Source organism: Physeter macrocephalus, chromosome 1 (genome assembly GCF_002837175.3).
Source record: "Physeter macrocephalus isolate SW-GA chromosome 1, ASM283717v5, whole genome shotgun sequence".
NCBI classification, from domain to species: Eukaryota; Metazoa; Chordata; class Mammalia; order Artiodactyla; family Physeteridae; genus Physeter; species Physeter macrocephalus.
The window spans coordinates 76,908,371-76,929,405 of record NC_041214.2 but is presented as its reverse complement, the minus strand read 5'-3'; the positions used below and the strand labels follow the sequence as shown (position 1 = coordinate 76,929,405).

The following is a 21,035-nucleotide window of genomic DNA, read 5'->3' as shown; positions in this document are numbered from 1 at the left end:
AGAAGCCCATGCACCATAATGAAAAGTAACCCCCACTCTCCGCAACTAGAGAAAGCCCATGCGCGGCAACGAAGACCCAACACAGCCAAAATAAAAAATAAATAAATTAAAAAATCCTGTGGTTGATTTCTAGTTTCATACCATTGTGATTGGAAAATATGCTTGATATGATTTCAGTCTTCTTAAATTTATTGAGACTTGTTTTGTGTCTCAACATATGGTCTATCCTTGAGAAAGTTCCATGAGTACTTGAGAAGAATGTGTATTCTGTTGTATTTGGATGGAATTCTATACAAATCTTATTAAATCCATTTGGTCTAATGTTTCACTTAAGGTCATCATTTCCTTGTTGACTTTCTGTCTGGATGACCTACCCATTGATGTCAGTGGGGTGTTAAAATCCTCTACTGTTATTGTGTTGTTGTCAGTTTCTTCCCTTAGGTCTGTTAATAATTGTTTTATATACTTTTATGTTCCCATGTTAGGTGCATATATATTATCACTGTTATGTCTTCTTGATGAATTGTCCCCTTTATCATTATATATTGTCCATTTTTGTCTTTTTTTACCTTTTTTGGCTTGAAATCTATTTTGTCTGACATGAGTATGGCTACACTCATTTTCTTTTGGCTGCCATTTGCTTGGAGTATCATCTTCCATCCCTTCGCTTTTAGCCTATGTTTGTCTTTAGTGCTGAGGTGAGTCTCCTGGATGCAGCATATAGTTGGGTCTTGTTTTTTAATCCATCTAGCCACTCTCTTTTTTTTTAAATTAATTAATTAATTTATTAATTTATTTATTTATTTATTTTTGGCCGTTCTGGGTCTTCGTTGCTGCACGTGGGCTTTCTCTGGTTGCGGCGAGCAAGGGCTACTCTTTGTTGCGGTGCACAGGCTTCTCATTGTGGTAGCTTCTCTTGTTGCAGAGCATGGGCTCTAGGTGCATGGGCTTCAGTAGGTGTTGCACACAGGCTCAGTAGTTGTGGCTCACGGGTCCTAGAGCACAGGCTCAGTAGTTGTGGTGCACAGGCTTAGTTGCTCCACAGCATGTGGGATCTTCCCGGACTAGGGCTTGAACCCATGTCCCCTGCATTGGCAGGCGGATTCTTAACCACTGCACCACCAGGGAAGTCCCACTCTGTATCTTTTGATTGGTGAATTCAATCCATTTACATCTAGGGGGATTATTGATAGATGAGGCCTTAGTAATGCCATTTTCTCTTTTGTTTTCTGGTTGCTCTGTATCTCCATTGTTTCTTTTTTCTTTGTATTTCTGTCTGCCATTTTGGTTTGGTGGTTTTCTCAGTTTCCTCTTTTTTATGTTTTGTGTCTCTGCTCTGTATTATGTTTTGTGGTTACCTTGAGGTTTGTATAAAATGTCTCATAGCTAAAATGGTCCTTTTTCTGCAGATAGCATCTTATCTTCACTTGCCTATACAGGTTCCATCCTTTTTCTCTCCCACTTTTATGTTTTTTTTTTTCCTCAAACTATCTCTTTTTATGTTGTGAGTTTGTTACCAAATTGAAATAGCTAGAGTTATTTTTATGCTTTCCCCCCTTTAACCTTTTTCCTATAAAAAGTGTTTGCAAACCTATTCTGATAAAGATTTGCAATTTTCTAATTCTGTTTATCACCTTGCTCAAAATTCTGTTCTGTGTTCTTTTGTGTTCTTTTGCCTTTTTGTTTCTGGTAGAAGAGCTCATTTCAAAATTTTTTGTCAGGCAGGTCTAATGTTTATGAATTCCCTCAGCTTTTGTTTGTCTGGGAAAGTATTTCTCCTTCATATCTGAATGATAACTTTTCTGGACAGAGTATTCTTGGGTGACAGTTTTTATCCTTCAGAATTAAAAAAATGTCTTTCCACTCCCTCTTGGCCTGTGGAGTTTTTGCTGACAAATATGCTGATAGACTAATGGGGGTTCCTTTGTAGGTTACCATTCTTTTTTCCCTGGCTGTCTTTAAAAAACATTCTTTGTCATTGACATCTGACAATTTAAATACAATGTGTCTTGGAGAAGGTCTCTTGGCATTGAGGTAATTAGGTGTTCCCTTAGCTTCACGGACTTGTGTGTCCAGTTCTTTCCCTAGGTTTGGCAGGTTCTCAGCTATTATTTCTTTAAATAAACTCTCTGCTCCCTTTTCCCTCTCTTCTCCTTCTGGGATACTCATTACCCTAATGTTGCCCTTCCTAAAAGAGTCAGATTGCTCTTGTAGAATTTCCCTCATTTAAAAAATATCTTATTTCTCTTTCCTCTTCTACTTTTTTTATTTCTAGGTTTCTATCTTTGAGCTCAATAATTATCTCTTTCATATGGTCTGCTCTATTTCCATTGCTTTCTTATGCATCCTTATCTTGTTTATTAAGTTCTTTACCTCCAGCATTTCTGTTTGGTTCTTTTTTAGAGTTTCAGTCTCTTTGGTAAAGTATTCCTTCTGTTTGTTAATTTTATTCCTGAGCTCATTAAAACTACCTTTCTGAGTTTTCTTGTAGCTCATTGAGTTTCTTCATGACAGCTATTTTGAATTCTCTATCAGTTAGATTAGTATTCTGTGATTTTAAGTTTAATTTCTGGAGAATTGTCATTTTTCTTTTGGTGGTATAATGTGATCTGTGGCTTTTCATAGTACTTGATGAACTATTCCTCTGCCTGTGCCTTTGAAGTAGTGACAGGTTAGAAGTTAGAGGCCGTTCTCTTTTTCTAGTAGGTGGTGCTATGTTACAAGTTTTTGGTTTCTCTTACCTGGGCTGCCTTGGGTTTTATTTAGGAGTCAATGCTTTCCACTATCTCTGTAATAGGTGTGGCTCTGTGCCTTCATTATAGCTTCTCATGCCTCTGGGTTCGTTGCTGCTTTGCTTCTGCCAGTGCTGCTGTCGTTGCTTCCTGGCGCACTGGGATGATGGGCTCTTCCCTTGCCACTAGTTTCCCCTGAGTCACAGGATCTGCCCTGTCAGAGGAGGCCTAGGGAGAGGGGGGAGCCCAGATCACTCAGGCACCTCTGTCCTGGCTGGTGTTTTAAGCTTCACGGGCTCTGCCACTGCGAGTCTGGGGGCAAGGACCAGGAGCATGGGTGCCTCAGCAGCTGGAGGGACAGGGTCCCAGGCCCCACTGCTGCTGCTGCCCAGTTACCTGTGGCTGCCCGGGCTGCTGGAGTCGTGTGTTGCCTACCCTGCTGCTACCAAGTTCTCTGGGGCTGTGGACTCAACTGCCATGGCTGGAGGGCCAGGATTGCAGCCACTGACTCTGCTGTTCCCTCAGTTCTGCCTCTTGTATGTGTTCCAGTCCACCACCTTTAGATGTACAGATGTTTGGAATTCTCTGGTGTCCTGGTGTGTTGGGCAGAGGCACCTTTATTGAATTTTGGATGTCTTACTCGTTGTAGATTGAAGGGGAGAGGTCTGCCATGTTGCTGACATCACCCAGTCAATTCTTTAATACGTGTTCCTTTTTATATTTGTACGAGAGTCATGATTTTGCCTTATTTCTGAAAATTGTCTTTAAACAGTATAATCCCTAGAGTTTATTCAGATTTCACCAGTTATACACACATTCATTTGTGTGTGTGAACAAGCCAGTTTCGGAGGGTTCCAGTGAGAGGCAAGGAAATCATGAGAACTTTGGAAAGTCCAAAGGCTGATGTTGGCCACAGTGAAGACTGACACCCTGAGGTTAAGAGTTATCAGAGCGAAATGGGATAAATCTTTTGGTGGGGATCATTCTGGATACAGAGTCTAATACTTAGTTTTTCATTTTCAAGAATTATTATTTCTGCATTCCTTGGCCATGACCTGGATGTGTTAAAACATAGGATTAAGAGTTAGACAAAATTGGATTAAAAATGGTTCTACCACTTACTTGCTATATGATCCTGGGGAAGGATCTTATTCTCTTTCTACCTAGATGTCTAATGCTGATATCTGCCTCATAGAATTGTTGTGAGGATCAAATGAGATAAAGACTGTAATGGGCTTCGCATATAGAAAGTACAGTTGACCTTTGAACAACACAGGAATTAGGGGCACCCACCCTCCGAGTACTTGAAAATCTACTTGTAACTTATAGTGGACCCTCCATATCCATGGTTCCTCCATATCTGTGATTCTGCATCTGCAGATTCAACCAACCCCAGATTCAACCAACCTCGTATTGTGTAGTACTGCAGAATTTAATATTGAAAAGAATCTGTGTAAAAGTGGACCTGCTCAGTTCGAACCCATGTTATTCAAGGGTCAACTGTACTCAGTAAATGATAGCTATTATTATTAAAACAACTTTCTATGTTTAAACCAAGAAAAGGCCTTGGTTTAGACATAGAAAACTGCAGAAGCCACCATGTCTTTATTTTACTCTAGACCCATTAATACTCAAACAAGCAGAGTTCTTTCTCAACAAGGACAATGGAATAATAGTTCATCAAATCATCAACCTCAACAATAGGTCAATGATGAAAAGCACAGGTGCATGTTAGTTGATACGTGTTCTTTGTTTTCTTTGCAACTTTTATATTTCTTTTCATGTAAGAAAGGATTTATAAGGCTGTTCATATAAATGATTTTACAAATCAGAAAGAAAATCTGAAAATGTGTCCAAATTCTAGTCAGGAAAATGTGGGTAATGTGGGCATCTGTGCATAGTATGCTCTTCTGACGTATCCTAGGTCCACTAATGATCTCAGAGGGGTCTGAGTAGTGTCCCCACTAGAGGGTGGTGAGGGACTCCTGAAGGGCTGACAAATCCAAGTCCTTTCTTCAGGTCTTTCTTTCAGCTTTATGTATCACTAAGGACCTGCTAATTCAGGATTGCTAAAATGAGGCATTTGTAAACTAAAATTTGCACACTACTCAAGTGTCATCAGGATTCAACTATTGATTCATTCTACTAAGATCCTGTATTCTCTGGGAAAGTTAAAAGTCTCCTGCCTGCAAGCAGACACCCCCATGTTGGAATTCTCTCAGTTTCCAGGGCTTTTTTTATCAGTGCATTAGCAGCATTGACCTGAGGCGGTTGAGCTGCTATTACTGCTTTTTGATAATGAACTGGTAGCTTTGTTTCGTCATCATCTATTCAGTGTCATGTAAATAGTTTGATTTCCCCCTTCAGGGTGTTGCAATGCATATTTGCATCAAAAGTAGCTTTGTTTTTAAGAAAAAAGTAGTTTTGCTTTCTGGTTCAGGTATCTATACCTTATTGTTAAAGTGGACGTATACAAATTTTAAATCTACTTGTGTAGTGACACTACATTGGTGATGTACTTTCAGAGAGTGTAAACCAGTTAAATAACTTGTAATATAATATCAAGACAAATATAATAAAAATATTGCCTATTTTAAAGTTTATAGGGCATTGTTTTCTGATTAAAAAGACTCAGGTAAACTCATATTCTCTTATATAGTACATAGTAAACAAATTCACATGTAATTATAGCAACAAGTTTGCTGCAACTTTTAATTTTATTCCTTTTCAATTCTATATTATCACTGGTTGTTTTTTGAGTGAGGCATTATGCATGGGTGAGTAAAATAGATTCCATGATCAAAACCATTTGAAAGATACTTTTCTAAATTCTTTGATGGGATTATAAATGCTTACCCTCACAATCCTTAAACATTACATAATAGCAACAAAATAACCAACATGGGACTCTCCCTCCAATTTCTCACCTTGCACATCCAGAGATCCTGGCTACCTTGACCTGCTTCCATAAATGTAGAGCCTGTCTATTATGCTTCATCCTGACCTCTTCTGATGAATAAATACATCAGGATGATATCCCAGGACACATCTCATCATTATCTTATCATTCATTTCTCAGCTGGCACACATGTCATTTTCTCAGGGAGGCCTTCCTGGAACATACTGTTAACCTGTGTGTCATCTCTGTCCTATTACCTTGTTTATTTATTTTAGAACAGTTATCATTGTATCAAATCATCAGTCTCCTCCTGTCTCCTCCTCGATCTCCTCCTCGATCTCCTCCTGTCTGTCTTATTCATTGCCATATCCCCAGCGCTTAAAAAAAATGTCTAGAACATAAGTAAGCACTAAGTGAAGATTGGCTAAACAATGAATGAGTGCTTTACTCATTCATTCATTCCATGTTGCTGTTCTGTGGACCAGATGACTGGAAGGTCCATGGAGGCAGAAGCTCTCATTTAAGCCTGATGGCATGTTGCATGTACAGGAGGTCCACCTGCCAGCTGACCAGTGGGGATTATCAGCTACCCCAGCCCTGTATTTTCTTCTTCAATTGCAGAAATTGAAGCAGGGCTGCTGTTTTTCATTGCATCCCCCAACCTCCTCCATCCCCATGAGAAATAGTCCAAAGCTCTGGAAACTCATCTTAGGTGTATTGTCTGAATCCCCATATCCTATCAAGGAGTACTGAGCTGGTCTGGCTGTGAGGGTTTCATATAATTAGAAATGGTGGAAGCTGTGTGTGAGCTGAAGCTGTGAGTGATGTCAACATCAAGAAAGCATGTAGAGCTGATAGGTGGGTGGGGAGCTGAGGTCCTTGAGCCCTGGTGATTCATCCGAAGGTAGAGGAGGGCCAGGGCAGACACTGATGAAAGTTGAATATATGGATCTGGGAATCAGAGAGTCTGGGAGGTGACAGTGGGGGAGCAGTGGAATGAGAGAATAAGCCAGAAGTGGTGAACAGAGAGAATTTTGTGGGGGGTTATTTATTTTTTGTTGTTGTTTAATTCCTTTATTGAGATATAATTTACATACCATAAAATTCACCCATTTGAAGCACACAATTCAATGGTTTTTAGTATATTTTCAGAGTTATGCAATCATCACCACAGTCTAATTTTAGAACATTTTAAAAAATCATCCCCCAAAGAAATCCTGTACTCATTAGCAGCCATTCCTCTTTCACCTACCCTGTTCCCCACTAAGTCCTAGGCAACCACTAATTTACTTTCTGCTTCTATGAATTAGCATGTTCTGGACATTTCATATAAATGGGATTATATACTATGTGGTCTTTTGTGACTGGTTTTTCTTTTACTTAGCATGTTTTTAATGTTCATCTATGCTGTAGCCTATATCATGTGCTTCATTTCTTTTTATGGCCAAATAATATCCCACTGTATGGATATATAACATCTTATGTATTCATTCATCAGTTGATAGACATTTGGGTTGTTTCCACTTTTTGGCTATTATGAACAATGTCACTATGAACATTTGAATACAAGTTTTTGTGTGAACATATGTTTTCATTCTCCTGGGTATATATCTAGGAATGGAATTGCTAGATCATATAGTAATTCTGTGTTCAACACTTTGAGGAACTGCCAAGCTGTTTGCTAAAGTCTGCACCATTTGCATTCTGCTGGGGACCATTTCTGGCAGATGGTTTTATGAGTTTGTTCTGGACACTCAAGTCCCCTGAGTACCACGAGAATGAGTGTGTTGGGATTCTGCTTGGATCCCACTATTTAACTATTGCTGCACAAACCCCTGGATCCCATGAGGCCCATTTGCTATGATTTTACCTATATGTAACCCCAGAGGTGTATTGTGATCAGTGAGTCCTCTCAGGCCTCATGTCCCTCCATCTGTTCATACATTCTGTTCACTGCCTTCTCCACATGAAGCTCTCCTAACCTCTAGCCCAGTAGTTTCAACTCTGGCTGCACATTAGAATCTCATGGGGAGCTTTCAAATGCACCAAAGCCGTGGCCCATGCCAAAGGTTCTGATTTCATTGGTCTGGGGTAAAGCCTGGGTATTAGGATTATTTGAAAATCTCCTCAGATGATTCTAACGTGCAGCCAGGATTGAGAGCCATTGCTCCAGCTAGAGGAATCCTTTCTCCTTTGAACTCTATAGCAGTTTCTCTCTCTCTCTCTCTTTTTTTGGCCATGTGGCGCTCTTGCAGGATCTTAGTTCCCCGACCAGGGATCGAACCTGGGCCCCGGCAGTGAGAGCACCAAGTCCTAACCACTGGACCACCAGGGAATTCCTGCAGTTTCTCTTTATAATGGTGCTCAACAAAGCTTCAAAAACATGTTCTACATTTCACTGAAATTATTTACATATGTATTTTAGTTCTCCAGCTGTGCCACAAGCTCTTTGAGGACAGACACTGTGTTTGATTCCTCAAGTCTCCCACAGGGTTACCCAAGGACATTTGTTTATCGCCTCACCTGGGCTCAATAAACATTCATTAAGCGCACACCCGAAATGTATCCCTGAAGAAAAGAACTAAAAATAGCAAGAACTGCATGACTTTGGGCCAGTTACATAACCTCTGAGCCTCTCGTAAAAGACTGGGTTACAGCAGTCTCCAGCTGGCATTATTGTGGAACAATGCACAGGACCCAGCCCAGCAGGAAGTTATCATGAGGTCTAACTTGGCCACCCTCCTAAACTTGCAGCCCCTCCGCACATTTCCCATTCTGCCTTCCCTGATTTGCTTTTTCTCCTTGGCACTTAGCACATACTCTGTATTTCTCTCACTTATCTTCTTTACTGTCAGTCTCCACCCACCCCCAATGTAAGCTCCGTGTGGATAGAGATTTTTGCCAGTTTGGTTCACTGCTGTATCTTCACAATTCAGAACAGTGCCTCGCAGGTAGTAGATGCTCAATAAATATTTATTAAAACAATAAATAAATATTTCAGCCTATTTTTCAAGAGGTTTAATCCCTGTCCTCTAGTCCAGCAACATGAATTACTTTTTGGTAAATATTTGTAGTCTTTATTATAAAGCCTTCCTTTTCCAGTAAAAAAATGATATTTCTAACATAAACATGTATATTCTGAATTCACTGTGTTTTGGAAATATAATGTCAGTTCTGAGAGAGTCGGCAGTAGTTCTGTTTAAGCCCTGGGAAGGCTGGAGCAGGGATCACGGGCACATTTCTGGGACTGTTGTATGTGGACCGGAGCAGAGGAACAGGGCCTGGGATGGTTAGTTGAAGCCAGGGAAACCTGAACACCAGGTGTTCTTGCACCATTAGAACGCTACTCCTAGGTGTTCCAGAGGATGATGACCGTGGTGATGGAGGTGGCCAAGAAAAGCAGGTAGATGCGGAAGAGCAGGGTGTCCATCATGTGGCTGAAATACACCCACAGGTCAGCTAGCCGGGCCCTTGTCCATCCTGAACCACCATTCAGTTCTGCCTCTCTGGGTCCCAGCTCCTTCCCTCCCAATTCCCCTGGCTCCTTCTGTCCTGTGGAGAGGGCAGAGACTCAGCTGTGAAGTGGGAAGGAGACAGGATTAGAGAAATGGGAAGTCGGGCCCAGTGCAGAGAGTGTGGGCAGTGCAAACTTCTTTTACCAGACAGGTGGGTGGGTGTGAGGCCCAGGCCCACATCCTCCATCCAGAGAGCAGCAGGGCAGCATTTCCTTGGGCTGGTGCAGTGTAGAAGCAGGGAACAGAGCCAGCGAGGCCTGGGTGGGGGCTGGGTGGTGGCCAGGTGCAGCAGGTAGGTGATGAAGATGGTCTCCAGCAGGCTGACCACCATCAGTGACAGAGACAGGGCAAAGTAGACACCTGGGTGGTGGGAAGGAGCACACCTGAGTGAGTCAGGTCCAGAGTAACCACCAAGCCCCCCTTTTTTCTGTCTCACACACCGAGCCCTTTCTAAGATGACCACTGTCTCCCTCTGCTGCCTCAGCAGATCTAGCCAGTTCACCCGCCTACCCTGCCTCCTTTTTTTTTTCTTTTTTCATTTTTCAACAGTAGGGTGGGGGCCATACTGATGAGGGAGGTGCCACTGGCAGGGAGTAAGTCATTCATCATGAACAGGAAGACGTTGTAGCCCAGCAGGAGTGTCATCTTGAATGGGGCACGGTTCTCGCTTTCTACTGGCAGGAAGAAGCTGAGGGCATCGATGGTGATCAGAAAGCTACTGGGCACCAGGAGGTTTATGACATAGAGGCTGGGCCTGCACCTGATGGCCACCTGGTGGAGAGGAGAGAGCAGAGAACCAGGTGAATCTCGAAGAGAAACCAAGAGATGATTCCAGACTCTTCCTTTCTTGATGTCCTCACTCCAGCAGGGGCTCTTTCTGGGGCTGGATGAGGAGCAGCTTTCATATGACTAATAGAACTCCCCCATACCCACCAAAGAAAACCTAGGCCAGAGCTGGCAGGTTCAGAGAGGGGGACTTCTTTGGGGGACTTGGGAGAGAGGAACGCTATGAGGGTTATGGTGCCCAGGGACTTTCTGGTCTTAGGGCAAGAGGTGAGAGGCTCTGAGATTTAGAAGTGTACGATGAGAAAGATATGGAGGATGGACAGCCATGCCAGAATCTCTGGCCTTACATAGAACATGATCTGGTCAAAAAGACTGGAGCCCACAGATATCTTCGGGGTGGCCTTGTTGATGCCCAGGAGCTCCCACTCCCCTTGTGTGTGGCCAATGTCACGCGAGGTGTCTGTTATCTCCCACACTTCCTTGTCCATGCCCAGCAACATGTTTTCCTCTGCAGGGGAGACAGACACTCACTCAGCACACATCTGCTCAGCACCTACTCTGTGTGGGGCTCAGAGACGTGATTCAACAACTGCTTTAGCTACCTCTTTCAGACAGTCCTGTAATGTGACTTCCTTGCTGCCCAATTGCCTTCTTTCAATTCTGGGCTTTCTCAGGAAGTCTTGTTCTCTCTTAAGTTCAACTTCCCCTACCCCACCATCCATACACCCCCAATTAGCAAATACTCCACTGTCCCTTTTTATACATTAAAAAAAATGACTTTGCCTCTGAGTGCTTTTTTGTTGCCCCACGGTTGATCTCGGTTTACCCCGTGCCAGAACCGCCACTGCAACTCCCCTGTGTAGAAGAAAGAGCTAAAAGTGAGGGTGCAGTTCTGGTCAAAAGAGAAGTAGATGTCCAGGCTACAGATGCTGGTCACCTGCATCAGTTTGTTGTACACTACGCGACCTTCATTAGTCACACAGGCGGAGAGGCCATCCAGAGTGTGATCCACATCATCGCTAAGTGGTGGAAGGGGAGGGGGGGCAGATGCTCTGGGTTTCACATCAGTTTACGTTTTGCTCTTGAGGCAGGGCTTCCCAATGCTGCCGCTCCGCCATCTTTTCTCCCTACTGCTTTCTCATTTCTAGCGGAGAAGTTGATGAGCTGTGGTTGTGCTCCTCTCTGAAATAAGTTTTCAGTGGTCCCGCTGAATGGGTTTGCCCTGCAGTGCCCTTGCCTGCTCCTTGCAGAAGGGTCTTCCCCCGGCTTTTCCCAGCCCTGATACCCACGATTCCACGATGAAGATGTCTCGGAGCCACAGGTTCTCAGCTGTCACGGTGAGTTTATTGATCTCACCACATTCTTCTGGATCCCAGCTGATGAATGGGTGACTCCAGATCTAGGGCATAGGGCCCAGAGGGATGGTTATGGCTGAAACCTGGAACTGGTTTATGTCAGCATCTCCTGCCCTTCCAGTCCCTTAAAAATATATGTATCTATTTTTTTTCTAAATGTATGTACTATGGGCATATGATAAAACTTCAACAATTCCAGAAAGATATAATATAAAGAATAATTTTTTCCCTCCTTAATTCAGTCCAACTCAGTTCATATCCCCAACTCAGGTCCATTATTAACAGTTTTTTATATATCATTCTAGAAAAAAATATATTCCAGCATTCATTTTTTACACAGAATGATACTGTGCACATTGTTGTGCATGTTGCTTTTTTGTTTTGTTTTGGTCTTTTTTTTTGGCCACACCGTGCAGCATGAGGGATCTTAGTTCCCCGACCAGGAATGGAACCTGTGCCCCCTGCAGTGGCAGTGCGGAGTCCTAACCACTGGACCACCAGGGAATTCTCTATGAGGTTTTTTTTTTTTTTTTTTTAGACCACATTTCCTTTTAAACTCTGATTCCTCTTCTCTTTCTGGTGATAATGTCCCTCTTCTCTAGCTAACAAAGTCTTACTGGCCTTTCACTTCCTGCTCACGGGAAATCTTAAGCTGGGTGCTGGATACATTTGGACCTTGAAGCTTACTTAGGGGCTTCCAACTGTGCTGCCCTCCATCTTTCTGTTTATTCCATCTGAATTTCAAAGTTGATTGGCAGCCCAGAAAGCTATTTGTCACCAGCACTGGCCCCATTCTGGTTGGCTTGGTGTATTTCCTTGGGCACTGTCAATTTCAACAAATGTGATTTTTGCAAACAAAGCCAGAAAATCAGGCAAGGAGAAAGAGAGAAGAAGAAAGCTGAGCTTGCATACCAACTTTAACCACAGAAATGTCATCAGCAGCTGAAGTTGTGCATCCTGACCAAAAAATCCGCATCCAGGATCATTAATGCCATGAAATCAGGTCCTATTCTACCTCCTTCCTTTCTTTCCTAAGTGGTCCCATGTGACAGTTCAGCTTTTCAATCACAAGTCTCAAAAGAAAGTAGTTCAGAAAAATGCAGGTTGCATGGAAAATATAGGGGAAAAAACAGCATGGGGGCCCATTGGGAATGTTTTCTTAGTATAATATTCCTTTAAGGGCAGGACTCAATGACAAACGTTACCTGCAGAAATGTCACAGCAGCATTCCCCTTCATGTCTCTCCACCCCATAGGATGGACATTTAACTTGTACAGAATTCATTCACGGGACTCTTTGCTCACTACTGGACAGGTGCAGTGTTGGATTGACAGGGTAAAGAGTTCTTGTTTCCTATTAGCAGGGTATGGAAAGAATGTTATCAGTCAAAACTCACCACTTTGAGGATGGCAGACAGGGTGAAGGAGATGTTGATATGAGTGGGGATGCTGTAGTTGATGACTGGGCGGAAGTCCTTCTGGTTAAATATAGCCTGGAAGACAGCAGGGTCTATGCCACGCTGGTCAAAGACTGAACAATTGATGCTGAAAGTGTTTGCCCTTCCTGTATAGAGTAGAGACCCCGTGAGATGGGAATAGGGCTTTTGTGTTTCCTAAGTGAGAGGAGTGCCAGGTCTGGGACCCTAGAGCCTCTCTGCAGAGAAAGAAAATGTGGACATGGGGTGGGCATGTGAACCCCTCCTTCTTAGGCCAAGATTCCCGAATGCCAAGTTCTTCCTGCCAGGGCTGTTGGGGGTGCTGGTCTGGTCTGGTAGGCAAATGATGGAAGTTGATGTGGTGAGCTGAGTCAGGGCTCAGCTCTTTCTTCCTGTGATTTTGCTCCCATATAAAGCCTACCCAAATCTGTATGCAGACTGCCTCTCTGGAGAGGCCTATTCCTTCCATAGTCATAACCCTAAAGTTTTGGCCTTTGTCTGACCATACATTTTTCTCTCTAGCTCTATTGTGATTCTTCCTCATAGACACTGAACAAAATTCCCCTAAAATTTTGTTTCTCAGTGTTCCCTTCCCACTTTCATGTTTTCTCATTTCCTGAAAGGAAAAGTTTGGAGAGAAGTAAACATGAGTGTGATGTAAAACATGTGGGAACTTAAGAAATGTTTTATTCAATGTAAATTTATCGACTACCTACACTGTTCTGTGCTCTGTGCCCTTCTCAAACCCAGTGACTTCCTCTAAGATCTGTGGGAGCCATTTTCATCATCACCATCTTGAAAAGATCTCATTGCTCATCTACCATGTGACTGGTGGAGCTATGTGACGAAACGTAAAAGCCCTTCTACCCACCTCACCCACACGCCAACCGCAGGTGACTCTGGTTATTCCTGTAGCTGAGCCCAGCAAGTTCTTCCCCATGCCTCGTCTACTGTCTCTTAACTCATAAGGTACATCTCCAGACTAAGGAGAAACATGTCTGGGGGGAAGCAAACATTGTCCTTTTCCCTCCACATTACCTCCTCTACAAGATCTTCCCAAGTGAGGTGGGAAAGGAGTTATATTATTCTTAACAGGACCCAAACGGCCCTGTTCATAGTTACTAATCTTGGTATAAAGGAAGAGTTGAACATTATAAAGGGGTGGAATCAGAGAGGTGGTAAAATGGAAGGCAGACAATTTGGTAGATGTCTGTGCAGGCAAATGAGACGGGCACTGTGCGTACTGATCAGTGAAATGGGTGTTTCATCTGTTTCCCAAAGGAAACCAAAATATAGATACTACAGAGAAAAGAAATGTATAACCCAGTTATTTTAGATGCTTTCTAGTTCTGGGGAATGAGGGGGTTTCTGGAATTTTCCCAGAACAGTATTCCCCTCTTTCCCTGTTCTTGCCCTGTCTTACCTTGAAGCAGAAGGCTGACAGGGAGGCAGAGGAGGAATCCCCCTGTGGTGGGCCACACCCCTTCCATCCTCCTCTTCTGGACTCTTCTCTGGGGACTCACCAGGAACCCCCAAACTCTGGAGCTTAAAGGAGCCCAGACCACACCTTGGTTCCTGGTTTTGAATACTGCTCATGACAGGTAACCACTCCCTGGTGAGAGGCTGTGGCCAGAGAAGTCACAGCAGAGTGTCCTGCTTTGCCCCTGTCCAGGTATGCCTTCTGGGCTCCAGGCAGGGAGGAAGTTAGGCCAAGACTAGGGGAGAAGTACCTGTTTAGCTGCCTTGTCTAGATAAGTGGTTTAAATTTGAGTAACAAGGACCTTTCAGGAAAACTGGGGGACTTGGGAGATGGGGCAGGTGAGGCCATTGATAAAGGTCGCCTCAGGTCCTTCTGGAACTAACTGTGCCTCAGAGAAAGTGCATGGACCACCAGGAAGGGATGGGTATGGTCTCTTGTGGCGGGGACACTTGCTGATTTCACAAAGCAAGAACATGTAATTATTTTGTTGCAGACCTAGAAATATATCCTCTATCCAACTGTGAACATTAGGGATTACTGTCAATACTTAGTTAAGAAGCTTGCTTGAGAGGTTAAGCTCCTTTGTAAAAAATTAATTAATTTTATTTTATTTATTTTTGGCTGTATTGGGTCTTCATTGCTGTGCGTGGGTTTTCTCTAGTAGTGGTGAACGGGGACTACTTTTTTTGCAGTGTGCAGGCCTCTCATTGCGGTGGCTTCTCTTGTTGCGGAACACAGGCTCTAGGTGCATGGGCTAGTAGTTGTGGCACGCGGGCTCAGTAGTTGTGGCTCGCAGGCTGTAGAACGCAGGCTCAGTAGCTGTGGCACACGGGCTTAGTTGCTCCGCGGCATGTGGGATCTTCCTGGACCAAGGCTCGAACCCGTGTCCCCTGCATTGGCAGGTGGATTCTTAACCACTGAGCCACCAGGGAAGCCCTAAGCTCCTTTTTTGAGACATAAGCCTATCAGAACTCTGTCCCCGCAGCTAGCACCACAGTACAGAACTGCGTCATCCCTTGTATGTACTGTTGGAATAGCTTCTTCATAAAGTTTCCTCTACCTAGTTTCCCCCAACCTAATCCTTTATTTTGCCATTCTCCTAAAACAGAACTCTCCCACTTACCCTTCCTTATCTAATGTCTGTAAAGGCCTGTAGCCCTGGCGCCATCAGGTAATGTGTGTGAGTAGAAAAATCATTTGGAGGTTTGTGTGTGTATGTCTGAAAGCTCCCTGGATGGTTCTGGATCACACTCACATTATTGAAAACCTTTGGGATGGGCTATATTGAGATACCACAATCAGGATATTGCTATTGCTATTGATACACTCATGATACAGAACATTAACACCAGGATTCTTTCATGTCACCCTTTTCTAGCTACAACTACCTCCCTCCCCATTCTTCTACCACCTGGCAACCATTCATTTGTTCTCCATTTCTATAATTTTGTCATTTCAAGAATGTTATATAGATCAAATCATGCAGATGTAACCTTTTGGGATTGGCTTTTTTCATTCAACAAAATTCTCTGGAGATCCATCCACATTGCTGCCTATATAAGTACTCACCCCTTTTACATTGCTGAGTGGTAGCCCATGGTATGGATGTACCACAGTTTGTTTTTTCACCTGGTGAAGGACTTCTGAGTTTTAAGGGAAAACACTTATTTCCTCTGTTTTACTCACAACACTTTGGACACCAAATGTGTGGGTTTTTTTCCCCCCTCATACCAAGCAATTCTGACATTAACTACCCAGAGTTAGTGCAGATCCCACAGGTAAAAGTCTCATTCCCACAAGACTGCCCCCTTCTTCAGATGCCAATCACAAACCCAGGCCTCCCATACTTCTGAACAACTGACTATAAATTGGGGGTTCCCACAACCCCATCCTCAGGTTTGATAGTTTACTATAATGGCTCATAGAACTCATGGAAACACTTGTGTTTACTGGTTTATTATACAGTATATAATAAAGGATACAGATAAATAGCCAGATGAAAAGACATACAGGGCAAGGTCTGGAAGGGTCCTGAGCACGGGAACTTCTGTCCCTGTGGCGTTGGGGTGTGCCACCCTCCCAGCACGTGGCTGTATTCGTCAATCCAGGAGCTCTCCAAACTCCATAGTTCAGGATTTCTTATGGAAGCTTCATTACATGGGCATGATTGATTATTAACTCAATCTCCAGCTCCTCTCCTCTCTTCAGAGGATGGGGATTGGAGCTTCTAATCATGACTTTGTCTTTCTAGTGACCAGTCCCCATCCTGAAGCTATCCAGGAGTCCACCAGAAGTCACCTCAGGAGAGCAAAAAGTGCTCCTATCATCCAGGAAATTCAAGGGATTTAGGAGGTCTGTGTCAGGAACCAGGATCAAAGACCAAATATCAGAACAAAAGATGTTCCTAACACCCCTATCACTCAGGAAATTACAAGGTTTTAGGAACTCTGTGTCAGGAACTGGGGGCAGGGGTCAAATACGTTTTTCTTCACAGAGTTGTTTATTGTTTTTGTCTATTATGCATAAAGCTGCTAGAGACATTTGTGTTCTGGTTTTTGTGTGCACATAAGTCTTCTGGAATAAATACCCAGAAGTGTAATTGCTGGATTGTGTGGTATTTTCATGTAGTTTTTTGTTTGTTTGTTTCTTTGTTTGTTTTTGGCTGCCGCGCGCATGGTCCATGGAAGTGAAAGCCTGGACTCCTCACCACTAGGCCACCAGGGAACTCCCTGCATATACAGTTTTTAAAGAAACTGGGATACTCTTTCCCAGAGTGGCAGTACCATTCTACATTATCACCAATGATGGGTGAGTGATCCAGTTTTTCTGCATTTTTAGAAATTTCAAATTTTGGATAAGCAAGGATTTATTAACATGGGACCCTAAAGAGATAAACGTAAATTCAGCAATGTTGAAAATTTAAAACTTTTGTTCATTAAAGGACACTAAATATGAAAAGTCAGGTCACAAACTGAGAAAATATGTTTGCAACACATATATAACTGACAAAATAATAATAGAAAAATATGACATGCCTATAAATGAATAACAACAACTACCTCCCCCATGTATTATAAAAATGTACTGAAGACATGTACTGAGTTGGCATTTTACAGAAGGGGAAACACAGTCACTGAACAATAAAAAGATACTCAATCTCATTTGCAATTATGGAAAGCAAATTAACTTAAAATCACAAGAAAATATAATTTCACACTCAATAGATGGAAAAATTTTAAAAGTCTGATAATAGAAGTGTTGGTGAGGCTGTAGAGCCACAGAAACTCCTATGCACTGTGGGTGGGAGTAAAAGCACTTTGGAAAACAATATGCTGTGACTTCCTAAAATAGAAGATGTGTGTATTGTAAGAATCAGCAGTTCTACTTCTAGGTGCATACTCTAGCAGCGCACTGTTTAGTATGTAGCTACTAGTCACATGTGGCTATTAAAATTTAAATTAACTAAAATTAAAAATTCAGTCTCCCAGTCATAACAGCTGCATTTTAAGTGCTCAGTAGCCACATGTGGTTAGTGGCTATAATATTAGTGCAGATAATTGTGTAATGGAATACTATGCAGCAAAGAGCTGAATTAACTTCACTTTATCAACATGGTTAAATCTCAAAAGTATAATGTTGGAAAAAAAAGTACAATGTTAAATAATAAAAAACAAGTTGCAAAATATATACAGTATGATATTATCTAACATATGTGTATTCCAAAATATACGTATTTAAACAACAGATTGTTTGAAATATGCTTATACAGTAAAACTAAAACAAAAAGTAAGAGAATAATAGATACAAAATTTAGAAGAGTTATTACCTCCTTGGAGGAAAGGGAGATGGATATGCTTGGGAAAGTTCTCATGGAAGATTTCAAAGACATTAGTAGTGGCAGGTGGGGAATGCAGAAGGACTTTTCACTTTACACCCTCATATAACGTTTAAGTTTTTTTCCCTATGGGCACATTTATAAAATTGTTTTATTGAGGTATAATTGGCATAAAATAAACTGTTCAAAGACTCCACTTTGACGAGTTTTGACATATATATGCACCTGTGAAACCATCATCACAACCAAGGAGTGGTTATAACCTTTGCAACCACTCCCTCCTGCCGTTCCCCACCCCATTCTGACCCCAGGTAACCACTGATCTGTTACTACACATTACTTTCACATTTCCGAGAATTGTGGCATCCTTTCTTCTTTTCATATATATTTATTTATAAATTTATTTATTTATTTTTGGCTGTGTTGGGTCTTCATTGCTGCGTGCAGGCTTTCTCTAGTTGCGGCGAGTGGGGGCTACTCCTCGTTGTGGTGTGCAGGCTTCTCATTTCGGTGGCTTCTCTTGCTGTGGAGCACGGGCTCTAGGCACGCAGGCTTCAGTAGTTGTGGTGCACGGGCTCAGTAGTTGTGGCTCACGGGCTCTAGAGCACAGGCTCAGTAGTTGTGGCGCATGGGCTTAGTTGCTCCGCGGCATGTGGGATCTTCCCGGACCAGGGCTCGAACCTGTGTCCGCTGCATTGGCAGGCGGATTCTTAACCACTTCGCCACCAGGGAAGTCCCTATATATTTATTTAAAGTTACACATTTCCTTTGAAATATTTATCTCCCTCAAGTTTTGTTATGTACTAGTTTCAATTCTAAGGGATTAAAAAAATCAATTATTTATTTTTTTGATCTATGAGTTATTTAGAAACATATGTTTTAGTCTACAAATGTGGAAAAGTTTTTTGTTTGTTTTGTTTTTTGTTTCTAGTTTGTGACTAAAGAGGCAGCATAGAAAAGTGGTTAAGAGCATGAATTTTAAAGCTGGACTCCCTCAGTGTGAATCCCAGGTCCACCATTTACAAGCTGTGTGATATTGGGTGTAAGTTACTTAAGTTACTTCACCTCTTTGCCTCAGTTTCTTCATCTATAAAATGGATGACAGTAATAGCTCTTATCTCATCATGTTGTTATAAGGATTAAATAAGGTCATAATTATAAAATGCTTAGAACAGTGCTCGTACATAATTAGCAATATTTAAATTCTAATAATAACAATAATTTCAGAGAATACAGTCTGACTGCTGCTAAATTTTGAGACATACTTTATAGTCTATATATAGTTAATTTTTGTAAATATTCCAAATGTGCTTGCAAAGAATGTATTCTCCAACTGTTACCTGTAGAGTTCTATGTATTCTCATAAAATCTAATTTAACTGTGTGGTTAAAGTATATTATTTTTTCAATAATGTGTTGTCACCTTGAGATGTGTTGAAATCTATTATAATTACAGAACTGTCACTTTATCTTTTTAATTCTTTCTATTTTTGCTTTATATATATTTGAGGCTATTTTATTAGATGCATTCAACTTTCTAATGTTTATATCCTCCAAGTGATTAAACATTTTATCGTTATGTTGAGTTTCTCTTTATTCTGAATAATTTTTTTTGTCTTAATGACAATTTTGTCTGATGTTGATAGAACCATTCCAGCTTGCTTTTTTTTTTTGAATAGATCTTTATTGGAGTATAATTTCTTCACAATACGGTGTTAGTTTCTGTTGCACAACAAAGCGAATCAGCCATATGCATACACATGTCCCCGTATCCCCTCCCTCTTGAGCCTCCCTCCCATTCTCCCTATCCCACCCCTCTAGGTCATCACAAAGCACTGAGCCCGATCTCCCTGTGCTATGCTGCTTCTTCCCACCAGCCAACTATTTTACATTCGGTAGTGTATATACGTTGATGCTACTCTCACTTTGCCCCAGCTTTGCCCTCCCACCCCAAGTACTCAAGTCCATTCTCTTTGTCTACTTCTTTATTCCTGCCCTGCAACTAGGTTCATCAATACTATTTTTTTTCTCCAACTATTTTACATTCGGTAGTGTATATACGTTGATGCTACTCTCACTTTGCCCCAGCTTCCCCCTCCCACCCCAAGTACTCAAGTCCATTCTCTTTGTCTACTTCTTTATTCCTGCCCTGCAACTAGGTTCATCAGTACCATTTTTTTTTAGATTCCATATGTATGCGTTAGCATACAGTATTTGTTTTTCTCTTTCTGACTTACTTCACCCTGTATGACAGACCCTAGGTCCATTCACCTCACAACAAATAGCTCAATTTCATTTCTTTTTATGGCTGAGTAATATTCCACTGTATATATGTGCCACATCTTCTTTATCTATTCATCTGTTGAGGGACATTTAGGTTGGTTCCATGTCTTGGATATTGTAAATAGTGCTGCAATGAACATTGTGGTACATGTCTCTTTTTGAATTATGGTTTTTTCAGGGTATATGCCCAGGAGTGGGATTGCTGGGTCATATGGTAGTTCTATTTTTAGTTTTTTAAGGAACCTCCATACTATTCTCCACAGTGGTTGTATCAATTCACATTCCCACCAACAGTGCAAGAGGGTTCTCTTTCCAGCATTTATGGTTTCTAGATTTTTTGATAATGGCCATTCTGACCAGCATGAGGTAATACCTCATTGTAGTTTTGATTCTGTATGTCTTCCTTGGTGAAATGTCTATTTAGGTCTTCCACCCATTTATTTAACTGGATTGTTTGTTTGTTTGTTTTTCTTTTTCTTTTTTTTTTTTTTTTTGCGGTACACGGGCCTCTCACTGTTGTGGCATCTCCCGTTGTGGAGCACAGGCTCCAGATGCGCAGGCTCAGCGGCCATGGCTCATAGGCCCAGCTGCTCCGCAGCACATGGGATCTTCCCAGACCGGGGCACGAACCCGTGCCCCCTGCATCGGCAGGTGAACTCTCAACCACTGCGCCACCAGGGAAGCCTTCTTTGTTTTTTTGATATTGAGCTCCATGG

General features: G+C 42.1%; 1 protein-coding gene and 1 non-coding gene across 2 annotated transcripts; both read right to left on the bottom strand.

The window, feature by feature from the left end:
• Positions 1-7,894: 7,894 nt before the first annotated feature.
• Positions 7,895-7,966, bottom strand: TRNAE-CUC (transfer RNA glutamic acid (anticodon CUC)). The gene has a single exon. It is a non-coding gene; the product is annotated as a tRNA-Glu (tRNA).
• A 1,014-nt stretch (positions 7,967-8,980) lies between these two features.
• On the bottom strand, positions 8,981-14,212 carry LOC102974723 (5-hydroxytryptamine receptor 3C). Its single transcript, XM_024124406.1, has 9 exons — positions 14,146-14,212; positions 12,684-12,850; positions 12,200-12,244; positions 11,222-11,331; positions 10,791-10,951; positions 10,280-10,443; positions 9,713-9,917; positions 9,291-9,506; positions 8,981-9,183 (listed from the first exon to the last, which is right to left on the bottom strand). Exons 1-9 carry the CDS (start codon positions 14,210-14,212, stop codon positions 8,981-8,983), a joined length of 1,338 nt encoding a protein of 445 aa, XP_023980174.1.
• Between the last annotated feature and the right edge of the window lie 6,823 nt (positions 14,213-21,035).

Coding starts and splice junctions, on each gene's coding strand:
- LOC102974723 (XM_024124406.1), bottom strand. CDS start 14,212: ATGGAAGGGGTGTGGCCCACCACAGGGGGATTCCTCCTCTGCCTCCCT. Junction 10,952..11,221: donor GACATCTTCATCGTGGAATC/GTGGGTATCAGG, acceptor TCCACCACTTAG/CGATGATGTGGATCACACTC. Junction 9,507..9,712: donor CAGTGGCACCTCCCTCATCA/GTATGGCCCCCA, acceptor CCCACCACCCAG/GTGTCTACTTTGCCCTGTCT.